Genomic DNA, 21,696 nt, shown 5'->3' with positions numbered 1-21,696 from the left:
TGCACAAGTATGCTCTGTCCCTCTTGCTTGGCTCCTTCTGCCAGCAGGAGTGGCCAAATGCAACCACTCTCCATCCATGGTTTGTTTAGCATGACATCCGAGCCAAGATCTCTGTCTTGTTGCTCTCCCAACAAGCTAGACTTATAAACAAGACTAAAACCTGATTTCCCCTTCATGGATCACTGCCTTGTTGTGGCGAAGGGGCTTGCGTAACTCAGTGAAGCCATAAGCTATGCCGTGCAGGGCCACCCAAGACGGACAGGTCATGGCAGAGAGTTCTGACAAAATGTGGTCCACTGGAGAAGGAAATGGCAACCCACTCCAGTATCCTTGCCTAGAAAACCCCATGGAACGTATCACAAGGCTAAAAGAGATGACACCGGAAGATGAGCCCCTCAGGTCGGAAGGTGTCCAATATACTACTGGGGAAGAGCAGAGGGTATTTCCAAGTAGCGCCAGAAAGAGTGAAGCGGCTGGGCCAAAGCCAAAAGGACACTCAGCTGTGGATGTGTCCGGTGGTGAAAAGAAAATCCGATGCTGTAAAGAACAATATTGTTTAGGAACCTGGAATGTAAGATCAATGAATCAAGGTAAGCTAGAGGTGGTCAAACATGAGATGGCAAGATTGAACATCGACATCTTGGGAATCAGCGAACTAAAATGGACAGGCATGGGCGAATTTAATTCAGGTGACCATCATATCTACTATTGTGGGCAAGAATCCCTTAGAAGAAATGGAGTAGCACTCATAGTCAACAAAAGGGTGGGAAAAGCAGTACTGGGGTACAGTCTTAAAAACGATAGAATGATCTCAGTACGAATCCAAGGCAAACCATTCAACATCACAGTAATTCAAGTCTATGCCCCAACCACTGATGCCGAAGACGCTGAGGTTGATCGGTTCTATGAAGACCTACAACACCTTCTAGAACTATCACCAAAAAAAGATGTCCTCTTCATCATAGGGGATTGGAATGCTAAAGTAGGAAGTCAAGAAATCACTGGGATAACAGGCAGGCATGGCCTTGGTGCACAAAATGAAGCAGGACAAAAGCTAATAGAGTTTTGCAAGGAGAACACGCTGATCATAGCAAACACTCTTTTCCAACAGCATAAGAGGCAACTCTACACATGGACATCACCAGATGGTCAATATCGAAATCAGATTGATTATGTCCTTTGCAGTCAAAGATGGAAAAAGCTCTATACAGTCAGTAAAAACAAGACCTGGAGCTGACTGTGGCTCAGATCATGAGCTTCTTGTTGCAAAATTTCAGCTTAAATTGAAGAACGTAGGGAAAACCACTAAACCATTCAGGTATGACCTCAATCATATTCTTTATGAATATACAGTGGAGGTGAGGAATAGATTTCAGGGATTAGACCTGATAGACAGAGTGCCTGAGGAACTATGGACGGAGGTCCGTAACCTTGTTCAGGAGGCAGCAACTCAATCCATCCCAAAGAAAAAGAAATGCAAGAAAGCCAAGTGGCTGTCTGATGAGGCTTTACAAGTAGCTGAGGAAAGAAGGGAAGCAAAAAGCAAGGGAGAAAGGGGAAGATATATCCAACTGAATGCAGAGTTCCAGAGAATAGTAAGGAGAGACAAGAAGGCCTTCTTAAATGAACAATGCAAAGAAATCGAGGAAAACAATAGAATGGGAAAGACTAAAGATCTCTTCAAGAAAATCGGAGATCTCAAGGGAACGTTTTGTGCAAAGACGGGCATGATAAAGGACAAAGAAGGCAGGGACCTAACAGAAGCAGATGAGATTAAGAAGAGGTGGCAAGAATACACAGAAGAACTATACAGGAAAGATCTTAATGTCCCTGTTAGCCATGATAGTGTGGCCACTGAACTTGAGCCGGACATCCTTGAGAGTGAAGTCAAGTGGGCCTTAGGAAGCATTACTAACAACAAAGCTAGTGGAGATGACAGTATTCCAGCTGAGCTATTTAAAATCCTAAAAGATGATGCTGTTAAAGTGCTGCATTCAATATGCCAACAAATTTGGAACAGTCAACAATGGCTGCAAGACTGGAAAAGGTCAGTTTACATTCCAATTCCAAAGAAGGGCAACGCCAAAGAGTGTTCAAACTACCGCACAATTGCGCTCGTTTCACATGCCAGCAAGGTGATGCTCAAAATCCTACAAGCTAGGCTTCAGCAGTATGCGAACCGAGAACTACCGGAAGAACAAGTTGGGTTTCGAAGAGGCAGAGGAACTAGAGATCAAATCGCCAACGTTCGCTGGATCATGGAGAAAGCAAGAGAATTCCAGAAAAATGTCTATTTCTGCTTCATTGACTACGCTAAAGCCTTTGATTGTGTGGATCACAACAAACTGTGGCAAATTCTTAAAGAGATGGGAATACCAGACCACCTTACCTGTCTCCTGAGAAACCTGTATGAGGGTCATGAAGCAACAGTAAGAACCAGACATGGAACAACCGAGTGGTTCAAAATTGGGAAAGGAGTACGACAAGGCTGCATATTGTCACCTTGCTTATTTAACTTATATGCAGAGTACATCATGAGAAACGCCGGGTTGGATGAATCACAGGTCAGAATTAAGATTGCCGGGAGAATTATCAACAACCTCCGATATGCAGACGATACCACCCTAATGGCAGAAAGTGAAGAGGATCTCAAGAGCCTCTTGTTGAGGGTGAAAGAGGAGAGTGCAAAAGCTGGTTTGAAACTCAACATTAAAAAAACGAAGATCATGGCATCTGGCCCCATCACTTCCTGGCATATAGAAGGGGAAGAAATGGAAGCAGTGACAGATTTTACTTTCTTGGGCTCCAAGATCACCGCAGACGGTGACTGTAGCCATGAAATTAAAAGACGCTTGCTCCTTAGGAGGAAAGCTATGGCAAACCTAGACAGCATAGTAAGAAGCAGAGACATCACCTTGCCGACAAAGGTCCGTCTAATCAAAGCTATGGTTTTCCCAGTAGTAATGTATGGCTGTGAGAGCTGGACTATAAGGAAGGCTGAGCGCCGAAGAATTGATGCTTTCGAACTGTGGTGCTGGAGAAGACTCTTACGAGTCCCCTGGACTGCAAGGAGGTCAAATCAGTCAATCCTAAAGGAAATCAACCCTGAGCGCTCATTGGAAGGACAGATGCTGAAGGTGAAATATTTTGGCCACCTAATGCGAAGAGAAAACTCTCTGGAAAAGACCCTGATGCTGGGAAAGACTGAAGGCAAAAGGAGAAGGGGATGACAGAGGATGAGATGGCTAGATAGCATCACCGATGCAATGAATATGAACTTGAGCACACTCCGGGAGAGAGCGCAGGACAGGAAGGCCTGGCATGCTATGGTCCATGGGGTCACGTAGAGTCGGACACGACTGAACAACTGAACAACAAAAAACCTGATTTAATGCATCTGGCTTGCTAGGAGAGGAACAAGCCAGAGATCTTGGTGTGGACGTGATGCAAAACAAACCGTGGACAGAGCTTGTTTAGCCACTCCTGCTGGCAGGAGGAGCCAAGTGGGGGGGAGAGAGCAATGTGCATAAGCATGCTTGCTCATTCACTGTAAACTAGAATATATTTCTTTACAAAATCTGGTTTACCATGATATGTGAACTGGCCCATTATATGTGATAGATTTTGCTAAGTTGTCAATCTGATATACAACAGAAGGTGTTGTGATTTACTCCAGTATTCCTCTCAGTCATGTATCACAGATTGTATCAGTGGGGGTGGCAGGTGATGATGTAGGCTTTTAAGAGAACTGATGCCTAGTTTTATTGTAAAACAGAAACATTTCCCCCTTCATCCCTTCTGAAATCTTTGCCTATGTAGCCAATGAAACTATCAAGCCAAGTCAGTGGTAATAGAGGATTGCTTACCTTTTAAGCAGCATGGCCAACAAATATGATTTGGATGTATCTATTTTTAACAGAAGCATTTCTTTACAGAAGCATTTCTCCACTGCTCCACTGCTCCACTCCACTTCCACTGATTGAAGAGACTATAAATGATGAAATACTATTTTGTTAAAGTTTGAACTGTTTGTTCAGGTCTAAACTTCATGATAAGCAGAGTTGAAGAACAGCCATATCTATTTATTTGTATCATTTTCAGACTTATAGGGTGAGGTATTTTGCAAAAAAAATGTTTTAAAAATTCAAGTAAACTATGTCTACTGGATCACCCCTATCCACTTGCTTGTGGATACTCTGATAGATTAATGAGACAGGACTTATTTTTGCTAAAGCTGTGTTGATTCTTCAACATGAAGACTAACTTTATCTTTAATAATGTTTTCCACCATTTTACTTGGAATAGATGTTAACCCACTGCCATGTAATTTCCTAGATCTCCCCCCACCGCCATTACCTACATGGAACAGGTGGCATTTCAGAGAAAACTATCTTGGAGGTCCTGGATTTCATCTTCCTGCCCAGGAATCTAACTACCGCACATCTACATGTCCTCACGGCATTGGTGCTGATGTCCAACCCAAGCACTATATGCAATGGCATCTGCTACCTTTGCTCCAAGTAAAGCAAGTCACCATGCAGTCTGCACCATGGATCAGTGGTGGAGCACATGCTTTAGATGTAGAAGGTTCCAGGTTCAATCCCTTGCATCTCCAGGTAGAGCTAGAAAGACTCCTGTCTAAGATGGAAGAGCTGCTGCCAATACTGAGCTAGATGGACCAAGGGTCTGATTAAGTACGCATCCACTGCTGGGAGTGCAGCCCCAATCACTGGAGGCATATCTCCGGTGCAAGATACCATCCACCTTCTGATCTAAACCACTTCCAGAGAATATGGAGGGTATTAGAACACCTATGTATAGGATCACACCAGGGCAGAAGCCATATGCTTTTCGTATGTGCCACTTGATTTGGATGATCTTTGTGGACTGTGTGTGCCCTTAGAGGAAGAGGTGTGTGACCATGCATCAAGCTGAGTTTGACTGACAGATGAAGTTAGTGGTGCTAGCTATTTTTAGTTTAGAACGAGCTTTCCTCATTCTAAGGTTATCACAGTTATAATTACATTTGAGCTTCTCCTTAACCAAAATAAGCAGCTGCTGGAGAATGAAAATTGTTCTCAAAGTGGCTGGGGATTATGATGCATTGAATGCACTAATCCATGTTTGATTAAGATGCTCTTGCCTTCCCACAGAGATAACTTGCTCTACATCTTTGTGTACTTGGGTCATTACGGAACAATATGCTATTATTCCTTCAAGTTTAAGATTACATCGTGCGCATGTGTGCGTTTGCTAGTTTTTGAGTATTTGTGCGAGATTTTCCTTTTGAATTCCTTTTGCAACATTCATGTTGACACTTTCAACACTTACTATTTTTCGTCTCGCTTCCCAGTGTGGTGGGGTATGTTCTTGGCTGCACAGCATACAATTTGTATTCCTCACACTTCCCTTCAGGCTACTCTGGGATCTCAACACATCTGTAAAGATGTCAGCCATATACTTTCACTGTGTAAAAAGTGTGAAATAGAACAACATTGTCTTTCTTGCTATTTGTTGAGGAAAAGGGGAACGGTAGCCAAGGGCAAAACCCTTGCCCACAAGCCAGTTGTAGACTTCCAGACAAATAATTTAGACATTACTGTATTGAACAGTTTACTGTATTGAACAGTTCAAGGTGTGTGAGAGAGAACACATTTATGCATCTTGAATGAAACACTAATCCAAATGGATTTTTCTTTGAAAAATTCCCTCACTGTAGTCGCACATTTCCTCTGAGAAAAAAGATCATAGAAATATTATATCTTCATTTATTTATGATTTTTTTTAATCTCAGTCTTCCTCCAAGGAGCTCAAGTTGGTGTAAATGGCCCCACCTTCTTTTTATCTTCACAACAGCTCTGTGATGTAGGTTTGGTGGAGAGTTTATGATTGGCTGGTCCACAGTCATCCAGTGAGCTTCTAAGAAACCGGGGTATATTTTTTCCTGCCTTGCCTGTGAAGTCTTTCCCTTTGACAGCAGATAAAATAGGTAATCAAAGCTAGCAGTTTCCAATGGTAATATTTTGGAGGGGAAAGAAACACGCTTATACCATGTCTAGAAAGGAAGCTTCTCTAGGACCATAGCATATTGCTCCCGTTTCCATAATCCATAATTCACTTGCTGGCAAAGAGTTCGCCCTCCCCCTCCCCCCTTAGCAAGTGCATTTGTCCAATAAATCTAGCTCACAAAGATCCCCTCCTCACTGGGCTTTTGCAGGAGATGGCAGCAGGAGCCAAGTGCAGCTTACACTTTGTGCAAAAGCCCAGGTGAGCGAGGGGTTGGCATAGGCCGCAAATATTGACTTTGTTATTGTGGGCCCTTCAAAATGCTGTTCTGTGTGAACGGTCTAAGTCAGTGCTTCTCAAACTGTAGGCCATGACTCACAGGTGTGCACCGATGTATTCCTGATTGGGCTGCACAATGAGGCCCCTTTTCTTCTTCTTTCCTGCTATTTCCAGGCCCTTTTCAAAATTTACTTTTGTTGGGTTGACTTATTATTATTGTGTAGTCCCATTAAGAGACAGGCTCCCTCCTGTCCTCCTTAAATTCTGTTTCGATTCATACTGCCTACATACCCCTCTATTAACATTAAACATGAAAACTAAACTAAAATCCTGTTGCGTGTTAACTACAGATGCAATATTCTTGCATTTTCTGTTGAACAGGGAGAAGGTAGAGCTTGGAAAATGGAGCTAGTTTTACAATTGGGCCTTGAAAGGTTGACTATAGGTGGGTCCCACTTTGAAATGGTTGTCAAAGGCTGGTTCAGTCTGGTACGGCACAGCCTTTGCTACTAACTTTGACAAATTTCTTAATCTGTTACATTTTGCACTGGGCTTTCAAGGGCTACACATGTATGAACAAATGGATCTGCCTTATGAGTTAGAATATGGACTCATCCAGCCCAGCCTTCCCTAACCGGGTGCTCTCCAGATATTTTAGACTACAGCTCCCAACATTCCTAACCCCAGGACATGTTGACTGGAGCTGATGGGAGTTTAGGGATGTGTGAGTCATCAAAACTCTGTTTTATGTGTGAATAAACTCTGTGTTATGTGTGAATCAGCAAAACTCTCTGGAGCTGATGGGAGTTTAGGGATGTGTGAATCAGCAAAACTCAAGCTCTCCCAAGTTCCTTGAATTCCATCTTGAAGCTCGTTCTGACTTGAATCTGGATCAGATTGCCAGCTTAGTTTTTTCTCTCTTTTCATATGAAAATCTGTGCGCATTTTCCCAAATGTATGCATCAGTTGTACGCATGTTTGAAATGTATGCATTCTTCTCCCTTTGAGTGAAGCGAATTTGTATGCATCTTTCAAAAGTACACATGCGCGTTTTCAAATGTGCTCATGCTGTTGAATGCATGGGGGGGGGGTCGTCTGTGTATCACACTGCAAGCTTGGAAATGTACAGACTTCGACTGCATCCGAGTCTGTCTTAGGTCTGGAAGGTGCGAACCGGATAAATCCTGATCAAAAATGGACTGAGATGAATTTCTTATACATCCCTAGAGCTGAAGCCAATACATCTGGAGGACAATGAGTTGGGGAGAGCTGATATAGTCCAGTATTATTTGCTCTGACTGACAGCAGCTCTCCAAGGGCATTGGCAGATGGGACTTTCCCAGCTCGATTACCTCTGATCCTTTCATGAGAGAAGCCAGAGTTGAACCTAAGATCTTGGGCATGCATCTCATCTTCTCTATGATTGGGCTGTGTCCCCCTTTCCAATAATAGAAAATAAATCAAGGCTGTAATAAATCTTTGATGGCACACTGGACGAGGGTTTAAAACCGTGTTTATGGGGGTATATTTCCCAAATGAGCCCTCTTTTGAAAGGATAGAGAAGTACTTCAGTGTATTTATGTATTTAATCCTCTACTGTTTTGCTTAGCCTGCTTCTCACAAGAGTATGCAATACGACTAAAATGAAGTACAAATGTATCTTAGGTTCTGTAGAAATGGCACATAAACCTCTGTATTACTAGAACAAGCTCATGTTCAGTCATGTCCAACTTTATTAAAGTTTAGCTTCATCGAAAACCTAATCATGCGAGGGATTCCTACCAATACACATTTGAAAGGTATTGCAGAAATTTGATCTGAAGTCTTTAAAAAACGTAAACACTGGAGATCTGGGTCTAGATAAGGCTCAGGCAGAGATGAGTTAATCTCCAAGGAATTTTGAGGAGGAGGTGTGGGATGAGAAGGAAGGGTTCACAAAGAGTTATCTGCCTCTCCTTTAATTGTACATGTTCGTTCATGTATCTGTTTTCAAAACTAATTGCTTGACATTAAAAGTTAAAACGAGAGTGCACTCAAATGTCAATAATTTCCTTTGCCCTTCTTGAAAGGTCTGAAATATTTTTCATTAGTAGGTAAAGACATGCATTTGTATCAGCCCCTTGTCTCCACAAAACTCCTTTCCTAACTTCTAATCTAAATCATAATTTTCTGAAGGTCATGAGCATTTGCTTAAATTGATGTGCTGTGTCTTTATTAATTCCCTACCACCCCCCAAACCCTTTCTGTGTCCTCTAGTTAATATGGCAGTCTCTATTCTTTACCTCCCAGCTTTCTGTTAAAACAGAAAAGGTTGTGTTTAAAATCTGTGGAGAAAGCCTTGCCTTTTGGGACCTAATCCAGCAGTTTCCTCAGTACTCCTCTTGCTAACACTGTTTATGTCATGAATAGAGGCTGTGTTGTGAAATTTTGAACCTATTTTTAGGGCATTCAGTAGAAATTCTGTTCTCTGGCAACATTTCCCATCAAGATGTCAAAGTTGCACTGCTTTTCCCTCTTTCCGTTGCAGTGTTTGTATGGTGAGATCTCAAGTTTATTAAATTATGCATGGTCCCTCTGGCTTCATGTGATATCCATATTTTTTGGCTTCTAGCCATGTACTTTACTTAGAAAACCCTCTTTGATTTCCCTGTTTCAGGAGAATGACGAGGATTAAATATTCCTTCATGTTATTTTGAGTCTTTTTATTTATGTTGGGGAATATTTGTAAACTTCAATGCAGGTGGGAGCATTTTCTGCCAGAGAGCATGATGAAGATGAGTGATGTTATAACTCTAATTAATCACGTATGATTAATATATGGCCTGATGGGCTTTAAGTATTTCTCACTGGATACTTACTAAAGGCAATGGATTGGATCCATACTTCCTGTGAGTGGGATTCCACTCACTGGAGCTCCTGTTGGAGGAAGGGGGATTGTGATTTTCACCAATTCTTGCTACAGCCTCCTGAAAAGCTGCTCTGGATGGGTGGGGGACTCTCTGGAACTATATGGGAGGTGGCTGTGCAGGGGGCTGCAAGGGGAAGGGGGAATTGATGGAAATCGCTCCCCTGCCCCAACCGCTCACAGAAGGGTAAGTCTGGATCCAGTCCTGTGCATGAAAAAAAAAAAGAGTATACAAGTCGTATTTTTTTTAAAGCATGTGTTTTTCCTAGTGCAAAAATTATAACTTTTCTCCTGTTTACTAGAAATTACATTAATTCTTAATTTGAAGAGTTTATTGTTTCAACATATTTAAATGTATAAAGCTGCCTTAGATCCACTAGTCCATCTAGCCCAATATTGTCTATCCAACTCTCCAAAGTCTTTTGCACCCTTCTATCTAAGATCCTTTCAATGGGGATTTAACCAGTGACATTATACATGCAAAGCATATGCTGTACTGCAGGACTATGAACCCTCCTGGTTCTAGCTTGGTGATGTTGTGCTTTAATTTTGACTTATGTGCAGCATGCTCCTAAATGTGTGCGTTCAGAAGTAAATCTGATGGATTGATTTCAGTGGGTCTTTTATCCCAGTAATTATGTTTTAGGAAATTTCAGTTTCCTCTCTTTGTTTTCTGTTTGTTTTTGTTTTTCAGAACTAGTTTGTTCTGCAAAGGTTATCAAACCAATTCCCTCCAGTTTTAGAATGTTGCTGGCTTTTTGCATCTAGGGGCCAAATCCCAGCACCAATGGGAGCTTTCCTCTTGTTCCGACTGGGATCATAGCAGAGGCAAAAGTTAACACCCACGCACCCTGCCACAGCTTGAATCCTGCTCCTCACCCCTCATTGCCTATTTGTTTTGTTTTTTAAAAATAATCAGGCATGCAAGGCCAAATCATGTGACAAACGTTACACCAAGTTTGTCTCTAGATGGGTCATTATTTGGCAGATTACAGGTCCTAAACCCTGCTTATTTCACTTGATAGGAAGGTCAGAGAGCGTATAGCTTAGTAATAGGTCACAGGCTTTGCACAAAAGAGGACCAAGGTTCAGATCAGCAGGGCTGGGAAAGACTTCTGCCTGAGAGCTGCTGGCAGTCAGAGTACTGACTAGGTGAATGGCCTGGCTCAGTATAAGGCAGAATCATATGTCTAGAATATTTATACTTCTGTAAGGAGATGTAAGGGGGCCGCAGTGGCTTAGTGGTTAAGACGCTGAACTGCAGACCGGAAGGTCGGTGACAGCAGTTCGAGACCCGAGTGCCGCGTGACGGAGCGAGCTCCTGTCTTCAGTCCCAGCTCCTGCCAACCTAGCAGTTCGAAAGCAAGAAATTGCAAGTAGATAAATAGGTACCGCCTCGGTGGGAAAGGTAACAGCGTTCCGTGCACCTCGGTGTTCAGTCATGCCAGCCACATGACCACGGAAGCGTCTTCGGACAGCGCTGGCTCTTCAGCCTAGAAACGGGGATGAGCACCGCACCCTAGAGTCGGACACGACTGGTTGGGGACACCTTTACCTTTACACCTTTTAAGGAGATGTTAGTGAGCCCACATAAGCAAGACTTGTGCTGCCACTTCAGTAGTCACCGTGTGAAAATGCATGCTGTGATTTTTCTTTAGGGAGATAAGTTTTGATTTAGATCTGCAGCTTCCATTATCTCAGGCATTCTGACTGATACATTTGATACAAAGATTTGCATGTAAACTAGTGCTTTTCTAAAACTGTAGATAATAAACTGTGGCAAGAGGAATGCTAATGAAAGGTATACTTTGGTTCCTTATCGAGGTTTTTTTTCTCTCACTGATAAGGAACCCAAGTATTCCATTCATTAAATTAATAACATCTCTCTGATCTTTGCTGCTTTACATTCTAACAGCCAAAGTTTAATGTCACTTTGTTTTCGTTCCAGGCTGATTGTTCTATATAATGGCAAAACCATATGAATTTAACTGGCAGAAGCCAGTTCCATCCTTTCTGCAAGATGGAGCTGTGTTTGACAGATATGAAGAGGTAAGGAGTCTTCCTTAATATCCTCCAGACACAAAACATTGAAACCTCAAGTCTGAAGACTAACAATGAGTGTTTGCCTCTAGTCACTAGAGCTTCATAGATAGGAACGTAGGAAGCTGTCTTATTCCGAAATGCAACTCCAGAGAGCTACTCCAAAAATGAATTCAGCCCTTGGTTTGAAATATGATTTCACCTACAGCATTATTTTGACCAAATCCTTTAATATTATAATGTTTAATATGGTGTTTGGGTGAAAAATACTTTTGTTTAAAGCCATCTCGTCACTAACAGATTGCATGTTACAGAGGTAGCCATGCTTCTAAAATTCCCTCCCTCTGAACTTCGCCCCAGATTTTGGTGTGTGAAATAAATAAGTCCTAGTCACTGAGCAGCACTGATGATTAACAGTGTAATTCTTTACATGTCTATTCAGAAAGATGTCCCATGTATGAGTGTATAGGATTGCATCCATAGATTTCCACTGTTCTGCTGGCATCTTTGGATGTCATAAAGACCACTGACCATGCACAGTTGGATCTAGCTGCATTTTTCCATTGCTGCTGCTCACATGTGTTTAATTTTTTGGTTCTTTGCAGATAAGCCACATACAAGTGATGGTGCGCATTAAAATTAGGGATACATGGATTGTGTAAAATCTCTTCCATCTATCTTTCATGGATTGTCAGGCACTTTTCATTCTATTATCCACCCATCACTGGAATCGGATTTTTTTATTTCTAAATTTTTGCAAATGTACATCGCGCATGTGTGGAAATGCACAAATCCCCCCATGCGTATTTTCATGCTTTAGCCTATGGGGGAAATGCACTGGGCTTTTTTATTTTGCATATTTTTCTACAACAAAATTTGTGCAAAATTCAGGAAAGTTAGAAAACTGGTCTGCAAATCTGCAGAATCTGCCCAACAGGGGAAAAGCCAGTCTGCTGTGGAATCCATGGGCTGGATTTATGACAGTCTCAACCCATTTGGTTCTGTTGTGGATTTCTCTGACATCCTTAATTAAAATACAGTTTGGTTGGGTTTTTGGACTAATAATGGAAACTGCAGCAAGTGAATTCAAGCTCTGTTACCATCCTTGAAAACTGAGAAATGCATATAGGGAAAAACACTTCACCAGACAGCAGTATAACGAAATCCAGGAAAGGCCAGGCCAGTTCCATCCCAATTGAAATCAGAAGATGCACATTCAAGAGTGGCTTTAGAAAGCTGATTATTCCACTCCAGCAAAGCACACTTATTACAAGATCATCCAGTGTGATTTGCATATCTGTGTAAATTCATAAAAAGAAATAGTCCCAAGGAACGTGGAAAGGAACATAGCGTGTTTGCAAAAGATAAAATTTAGAGCATGCTTTCCTTTTATTTAATCATGTGGTCAACATTCCTTTTAGAAATAGATAACTGGACATTCTGTTTGTTTAACTGAATTTAACAGGCGGGCATTGTTTGGTGTTTTAACAAGCTTCACATAAACAGAATCTTTGGTTAATCTATCCAGCACTTGTTCAATTAGCTTGAGGCTCGATTTAACAAGACAAATAACAGATTTTTTAAAAAATCCAAATAAATCCCTTTAGTAATATTTTTACTTCATTCTCTAATCTCTTGAAATGAAGAAAAGATATTTTTAAACATGGAGGTTTGCCAAGACAGATAGAGGCCTTGTATACCCATATTCGTGGCGGCAGCAAATAAGCTAACGGGCTTGCTAAATGTTTGTTGGTTGCAGAAGGATTCTTCAGCACTTCATTCCCCCTCCCTGTTCCACAAATAGTGTCCCCAAAATGTAGAGTTCAGCTGGTACTAGAAATAAGCAGATGGGTTTCAGTCTAGTCCACTTGAGCATAACACCCATACATGGAGGTAACTCCATAGCACAGGCATAGGCAATGTGGAACCCATGGGCACCATCTGCCAAGGTAACAAGATTTCCTACTGACAGCTGGGATTGCTTCAAAGCAATATGAGGCCTCTGGCTACTCCCATCTTTTCCCATAAATGACCCTGGGCTACACATGGGGCTTAGGAAATACATTCTTAAGAAAACAAGATGGCAGGTGGCTGCAGGCCATTGCTTTCGTCTGCAGGTGGTGTCCAGGAAAGTTATTCAAATTACCAGATGTGCCCTCAGGCCCAAAAAAGATTGCCCACCCCTGCCATATGATGTGCTGGGAGTTATAGTTCAACACATCTGGACATCACCTGGTTGGGGAAGGCTGCCACAGCACATAACTGAACTCCCCTCTCCTTGCTGCCTGTATTCAGGCAACATGGAATGCAAATCCTGGGCTCATCTCTCATGTCCTCATCCATTCGTCCATCCATCCGTCCGTCCTCTCAGTCAAGGATCGAGCTCCTATTCCGCAAGCTCCTGTTCCTCGACTAAGGGGAGGGGAAAGACTCCATGGGGATGTGATAGGCACGCATAGGAGACTTGCCATTCTCTGTAACTGCCTGGTGTGTGGAATGCCCATGTGCGCATCTGAAGTGGTGGTGGGAAGATAAAATTGGCTCTATGTCCTATGGGAATTCCTCCACATGCGCAAGTGGTACCCATGCTGGAGTGCATTGAGGCCACATTTAGTGTGTTGAATAAGGTCTTTGGGAAGGAGGGCTGACCACTTCTGTGAACATTGATGTGCAAGTGTTTTGTTCTGGGTGGACAAGTGCTTTTCTAACTCCTGTAATTCCCTTAATTCTTTCCATACATTCTTCTTTGGGTAAATTGTTTCTTATATAGCAGCCAATGGTGAAACCAGGGGGGACAACAAAACTTTATCTGGAGAAGAGGAATGTTGTGGGCATATGTGCCAGTTAAAATGCAGGCATGTTAACACGTTTATCACTTCTCAGTATTTAGAATTAAGAGCCACAAAAGTTGCAAGGTTAAGAGCTTAGAGAAGAAACAAAATCCATAATGGGTATTTTAATGCTCTCCAGATGCTGGAGACAGAAGTTCTGTTCATGAGAAGACTGCTTTAGGTTCCAAATAATTGCCTCTATATAAAGTTGAAATGGTTGGTGCAAACAGCGGTTTGTGCTGCTGCTGCTAAAAAATTACCCTGTGCCTTGCTAGTGCAGCAAGATGCTTTAGTACTGCTTCCATGTAGGATAACCTCCTTCAGTTTGGGAACACTTGACTCAAGGAGCCCCAACGGTCACTTGAGGCTCATGCTGCCTGTGCTGGGTATTCATTGTACCCATTATCACATCACACAAGCATAGACTTGCCTTGGCTTTTTCTAATGCAAAATGTGGTTTACAATGCATATTCTGGACACATGAGGTTTTTCTCTGTCCTCCACATGTCTGCCAACCTGCACCATGGTACAGGGGAGTGGTGGAGGTGCTTCCACCAGCATGTGGCCAAGGGGAGCTGCTATGCTGCTTTAGCCAAAAGGTGTATCCCTGAATCTCCAGCAGTGTCTCCCAGCCCACTTGTATTGTTTCTGTGTAATAAATGTATTTATTTATTTTTGTCAAGCCGTTTCCCCCTGCTCTTCACCTGAACAGGGCTCCCAGAGCAGCTTACAAAGAGCAGTAATAAGAGAGTCTTACCATCTAAAAGACACAACAGAAAAGGAAAAGGGATTTGGAGGGAAAAAATAAATGGAGGCCCTAGTTCTTAATTACATACTTGGTTAGCTTCCAGCTATCAAAACACCTTATCAGAAGTAGCAACGCAGCTGAATATTGACCTTACAGGTTGGGGCCTTGGCCTTCTTGGGCCTAGGAGAAATCTGCCGGCTCCTCATCAGTCCCTCTATGGAAAGTAAGTCTCAGGGGGATCCAGATAACACCTGCACCCTCCCCCCCCAAGCAGATGAGTGAAGCTGAAAGCTACTAATCTTGAGCCACCTTTTGCACCATAAGCCCCAGATAATGGGTGTGAGTGTTACCCCACATAGCACAAACTCATAAAAATGGGGCCACATTTTGCCTTTTGGCTGCTTTGTCAGACAGTGGCTCCATCTAGTCCAGCACCCTGTTTGCAATAGCGGCCTGCTAGATACTTCTAGGAAGCTCTCAAGCTGGCCATGGTAGCCACAGCCCTTCCTCACTCTTCTTCCTCACGCCACCAGCAACTGGTACTCAGAGGCATATTGTCTGAACCTGAAGGTTTAATTTAGCTGCTAGGCCAAGGGTAAGCAACCTGCTGTCTTCCAGCTGTTCTGGACTACAACTCCCATAATTCCTGGCCATTGGTCATGCCGTCTGACAGTTATGGGAGTTGTAATACAACACATCTGGAAGGCACCAGGTTGCCTACCTCAGAGCTAGGCTAAGTCCCTTCCAGTTTCTACATATTGCAGAGACCTGCCTCAACGAAGCAAGTGAATGGTTGGCCACCCTTATTCCATATGGTGCAGAGTGACCTGGAGGGCACCATGGGAGTTATCTGCATGAGGCGCTGCCCTGTTTGTTTGTTTGTTTATTGCATTTTTATCCCGCCTTTTTTCCTCTTGCAAGGAACCCAAGGCGGCTTACATTATCCTCCTCCTCCTCTCCATTTTATCCTCACAACAACAACCCTGTGAGGTAGGTTGGGCTGAGAGTCTCTGACTGGCCCAAAGCCACCCAGTGAGCTTCCATGGCTGAGTGGGGACTAGAACCTGGATCTCCCAGCTCCCAGTCCAACACTCTCGCCACTACGCCACAGCCTAAGAATCCTGTGTAATGCTTGCTGACTGTAATAGTAGCCCAGCTGCTGCCTGTGATGCAGCAGGAAAAGTGGAGGGGGCTGTAGGCCTGATTCTTGGGGCTCTGAAATGTAGTACCAGTTGTAGGATTTGCCTTTTCAGCCTCTCTATATTTGGGATATTATGATGTTTAAAATGTTTTGGTTCTGAACTAGAAGGGGGGCGGGGAGGGTGGGTAATCTGTGTACTTCTTCAGTTATTTCTTGACGAGCTGAATATTTCATTTTTCTCCTTCAACAGGAATCTTTCGTCTTTGAACCATGCTGCCTCTTTAAAGTGGACGAATTTGGGTTTTTCCTAACATGGAAAAGTGAAGGGAAGGTACAATTCACAGTGACTGCAAGGCCATCATTGTCTGTGTGGAACGCTTACATCCCCCATCCTAGAAGCATGCACTGAATATTTGTGATAAGGCTCATGCTGTCTGTTCCATTGTGAGGCATTACTCCTACATCTCTGGGCCACAGGCTGCGATCCTAAACACACTTACTAGGGAGTAAGCCCCACTGAACACAGTGGAACTTACTGCCGAGTAAACACGCATAGGTTGCACTGTTAATTTGGTGAGGGGAAATCCGCACCCAGAACTGGGTTTCCCGTGTGTTCCTGATCTCCGCCTCATGATTTTTGTCTTAGCTGGGGAGGAGGAAACAGTTCAGGCACCTCTCTTGCCCCAACAATCATCTGCTTACTGAAAGGAAGGTGTGTGTGGGTGAGATTTGTTGAGCACAACTGTGTTCACAGAAGTGTGTAAAGGGGTATAATTGTATAGAAGTGTGCTAATGTGCTTGGCTTGACAGTGGTCTTAGACAGGCTTCACCAACCTGGTGCACTCCAGATGTGTTGGACTACAACTCCCAACGTGCCCCAGCCAGCCATGCTAGGATTTCTACTCCAACACATTGGAGGGCACCAGGTTGGGGAAGCTCTGGTCTTAGAGATATGTAATCCTGCTGCTGTCTAGCTGCCTCTCTCCATCCCCTTCTGTGATGATGGCTGTTGGGGAGTGCATAGCAACAGCCCATCTTTGTTCCCTTCTGTCCTCCTCTCATGACATCATCCTGGTGCAGCCATCATTTCACCCCATCCGGTGTATTTGATGTTGGGAGGTGAAATAAGGACTTTGAGTCTGGTAAGCAGATGCTAAATTTCTGTAGTTCTGTAACTATTTCGACGTGGTTAATGTTTTAATCCTTTTAGGAGTAACGATATCACTGGTCCGCATGCTTTAACCCAAGGTTGGAGCACCCGTGGCCCTTCAAATGTTGCTGGTCTCCATTATCTCTGGCCACTGGCCATGGTGACTGGAGCTGATGAGATTTGGAATCCCACAGGTCACAGGATCCCCACCCCTGTTTTAACCAAAATTAATAGAATGTGTACTGCTTTGTATTAATTGTGTTTGTGAATTCTATTCATTTTTTGCTTTTGTTACATTTCCTGTTTCAGTATGTTATGTATTACATCAAACCTTGGAGCTTAAGAGCTGTTCCCTTTGTTGTTCCAGGAAGGGCAAGTTTTAGAATGCTCCCTGATCAACAGTATTCGTGTTGGAGCAGTGCCAAAGGTATTTTTCTAATTTTGTTTTGTAATATTGTTTTAAACAATAGGTGTTGGGTTGAGGGCCAGTAGTGGAACTTTTTTTGTAAATTTACTACCTACAAATGTCAAATGCCCCTGAAAGCCTGGCATCTTCGAGGGCCACAGAATTGGGGGGGGGGATGAAATCCTGCATAAACCTCATCTTTTGATATGCAGTGGATGGCTGAGGGGAAAAAAATGTCTGTGAGAGGGTATGCTCCAGCTATTGTTAAGCATTTTTAAGTTCTGTTGATTTCAGTGGCAGAGTTTTAAGCTTATGCTTTAGTTTCCCCATTTAAATCAGTGGGACTGGAAAGTGTTTTCCTCTTGGCTAGATCATTTCCATTTGTTTTTGTTGTTTTTTTTAAAAATTACATGGCTATTATGAAGACAGTTATTTAATTAATATGCATTAGTTCATTGGCATTCTGATCCCAATGAAGATGTTGCCATGCAAATGAGCTTCCTTAAATCTGGAAAGAGACTCTACATCAAAGTAACATGATAGTGTCTATGCATGCTTTCCCTAATCTATCTGTTCCTTCAATTCTGGCTTATACCCAGTCTCTTGAGGCAACAGGATGGTGATCTGTTTCTTAGACTGATCATCTTTTATTAATTCTTCTCGCATAGCCTTCCTGTGGCTGCTCGAATAGCCAAGTCTGCTGCTGGCACTAAAGCTCCATTTTCTGAAAATGTAGATTCGTATCCATAGGCTTATCAGAGGACAGATACATATGGCCCACTGTCAGTGATTAAAGGTGGAACCTGTAACAGTGAAGTGGTCATGGCTGAGGGAATTACCTCATGAATACTGAAAATTTTATGAAAAAGAAGGTGAACTCTACCTGAAAAGGGATTGTGTGGTGTCAAAGGGACAATTGAGCACAGGGAAGATGCTGCAGACATATTTGTATGGTATAATTTTGGCCTGAACTATGATTGGAGTATCTCACTTACATAGGACTGGTGCAGACATAACACTGGAATCATGGTTATGATTCCATAACCAGCTCTTGAGGGCAGAGCATTAGTGAAGTACCACCAATTATCTGGCCCATAAGGGTTTCACCTTATGAATCAAGCCTTTGTATAATCAGATGTATTTAAAACATTCAGATCTGCCTTCGTATTTCAGTGACACTATTCAACAAGCAGTTGTGAAGTGAAGATTTTCTAATAGTAACCTTGAAATGCTGACAAAAAAATTAAGTGAACGTGAATAAGGAACTTCACAGGTTAAATATTTGGAACAACAACAACAACAAAACGGAATTCCTTTCTGTTTTTAGCCCTGGATGATCTAACAAGGCATTCGTTGCGTTTTACAGGATCCAAAAATGTTAGCTGCTCTTGAGGCTGTTGGCAAAGTAGAAAATGAACTGGAGGGACGTATAGTGTGTGTCTGTAGTGGCACGGATCTGGTGAACATCAGCTTCACATATATGGTAGCGGAAAGCACCGAAGAAGCCAAGGTATTGCAGTTACACACAGCTTGTGGGCTTTGCTGAATTCTTCTTCCGTGTCAGGGGGTTTCGTCTCTGAGGGCTGCATGTGTTGGCTTGGGGGCCGTGTGCATGCACACACACGCACACGCACACCCCAGCGATCCTGGGGGAGGGAGTGGAGAGCCTTCTCGCTACCCTCTCCTAAGCAGTCCTGATATAGATTGCTTTTTCCTCACTGGTAGCAGCATCGGGAAAAGAGCGATCTGTGTCAGGAATGCTGGGGAGGGGATGGAGAGAAGGGTAGTCTTATGGGAGGAAGCGCAGTTACGGTCTTGGGGGCCACAGGTTGTGGGCCCCTGTTCTATGTAAATCCCTTGTGCTCTGCTGAAGGATAACAACCATTCATTGGAAGAGAGATCTGGTGAAGTTAAGGGCAGAGAGCACATACTGCCAAAATGAGCTAATTTATCAAATGAATTAAGGCAGTGCTTTTCAGGTTCGTTGGGTGTTTCCCCCGTGTGGGAAAATGTTAGAATGGCAACTTAGGAAATGTGCAGATGTGCGATAAAACGTTAAATTACAATTAGAGATGTTATCTGTAACTTTTTGAAGAGCTGGACTGCCAGGAGACTTGTTAAATAACACTTAAGCCTCATCTTTCATTGGGAAGGATAAATAAATAAATAACTATAAATGAGTAAGATTATAATCTTGAATTATTACTCTTTTAAAGGCCATGTTTATGTCTTTATCCATTATGAGCTATGGAGCTTGAATGGAAAAATAAAACATCTGATGTTTGATAAAGTGGGCGGGGGGGATCTAAAAACACCAGGGGGGCAATCTTGTGGTCCCTGGGAGGCTATTTCAGGGGGCCATATGATACCACAGACCTCCCTATCTTTCCGCAGAAGTCCTCTGTCGATAGTAGCAGACGTTTTGCTGCTGTGGCTTCCCTGGTGGTGCTCCATGGCGGTGAGGGTTAAAATGGGGCATTCCAGAGCAGTGTCAGGGTGGATGACAGGAAGGCTTTGGTTCCGCTGGATCCAAAAAGCCTTCCTTCCCTAGACGTGTCCCCAGAACTATGGGGCGGGGGGAACCATGCCAGTCCTGGAGCTGGTTGTTATTTCCCATCCCACTGAAAGCAATTGGAGGAAAAATAAACAAAAGGAAAAGCCAGTGTCAACAAATAAGGGGGGGAACCAGCCCCCTTCCTTCTGCTCTGGCCAGCAGGGCTTAGGAGGTGGTGGTTTTTATGCCATGGATTCTCCTGTCACCACCTCCATAGGATTGTTCTTGCTGATATTATGGATATTTGGATTAAGGGCATATGAGCAGATGAAGCCGTCATATTTTGAGTCAGATCGTTGGTCCTTCCAGCCTGGCTCTCCAGGGCTTCAGTCTTTCTCAGCCTTGCTGCCTGAAATCCTTTAACCACAGATTCCAGGGACTGAGACCAGGAGCTACTGCATGCCATGCATGTGGGCCCTGCCCTGTTGGTTCCCCTGCTATGAGTGTTATATTGCCATCTTTTTAATTCTGCTATGCCATCCTCTAATTACTTTACCATTTAAAAACTTGTAATCCTGTTTCTATGATGATGACAATCAGGACCAAGAAGTTTTCTATATGGAATTCTATGCAGATATTTTTGATTTACTGTAGCAAAACAGGCTCAGTATGGCCTGCTCCCTTTTTGGAGACACAGAGTTGGATCCAGCTTTAGTCATACTTAGAGCAGACCCATTGAAATCAGTGGGCCTTAAGTGAGTCATGACTTTGTCCCATTGATTTCTTTGGGTCTGCTCAGAGTATGATGAAATCTGGGTTCAGTCCACAATATTAAGGGCTATGAATCCAAGATTACTTTCAATAAATGGTTTTCCTCAGAAGATTGTTTATGCGGGTGACTCAGGTTACTGTGTGATTAGTAGCCACATGTGGTTGTTGAAGTTTTTCAGTTGAATACTCAGCCTGTGGGAGGAGATTCTCATCAGGACAGCAGTGCACGGGGAGAGAAGGCTTAACTTTCCCTTCCACAGCTGTGATCCTAACAAAACCCACCTCACCATGCTACAATCAGCAGTAGAGAAAGGTCCCACTGGCACAGAGTAATACATTTTCTAAAAACCCAGATGTGGTTTCTAACTGTGCAATAAAAGTAACATCTAATTTGACCCTGAGTTTGATTCCTAGAAGCATTTATACACACAGCATTCTGAGGTCATTATAAGGTGTCTGGACATATTGTATAGCGGATAAAGCAGAAAACCAGGTGGATTCACAAGAATATAAAAAAGATTCCAGTTACATAATTTGGTTCCATGTTATTAATGGATTGCCATAACCTGTTCTCCAAGCTCGCTTACTAACAAGGTTCCATTGGAACCTAGAACTTCTTCTCCAGTGTAATAGATCATGAGACCCGATCAGTAAGCACCAATGTCTTTTTTAAGGGGATGAACACCTCTTAGGCCTGTCCCCTTGTACAGGGAAAGTACAGGGAAAGCTAATGGGGCCATATTCATCCCATTGCATATTGATGTGAGAAGTACCCGTGCAATTTTATATGCACACACAAAAATAGCTACGGACTGACTGCCAGCTTAATTTTGGTTTGGTTATGAACATTATGGTATGTATGCATATCAATTTGTGTGGGGAAAAGATAGCAATCTCAAGAAGATGTTTCTTTGGGGAACAAAGT

The 21,696-nt window shown here is 43.0% G+C and overlaps 1 protein-coding gene across 21 annotated transcripts in view; it reads left to right on the top strand.

Moving 5' to 3' along the window:
• PLCB4 (phospholipase C beta 4) overlaps positions 1–21,696 on the top strand; it is a 250,510-nt gene that overhangs the window by 128,944 nt on the left and 99,870 nt on the right. For all 21 annotated transcript variants that reach the window (XM_084825013.1, XM_084825089.1, XM_084825057.1 and 18 more), the window contains 4 exons: positions 11,139–11,239; positions 16,201–16,281; positions 17,468–17,527; positions 18,873–19,016. In XM_084825013.1, coding sequence (XP_084681139.1) covers positions 11,156–11,239; positions 16,201–16,281; positions 17,468–17,527; positions 18,873–19,016 — 369 coding nt within the window. In that variant the 5' untranslated portion in view covers positions 11,139–11,155. The remainder of the gene's footprint in view (positions 1–11,138; positions 11,240–16,200; positions 16,282–17,467; positions 17,528–18,872; positions 19,017–21,696) is intronic.

This window comes from Heloderma suspectum, chromosome 1, assembly GCF_057233095.1.
Source record: "Heloderma suspectum isolate Gila_16-S chromosome 1, 16-S_ref, whole genome shotgun sequence".
Taxonomy (NCBI): Eukaryota; Metazoa; Chordata; class Lepidosauria; order Squamata; family Helodermatidae; genus Heloderma; species Heloderma suspectum.
This window is presented reverse-complemented; position numbering and strand designations above follow the sequence as displayed.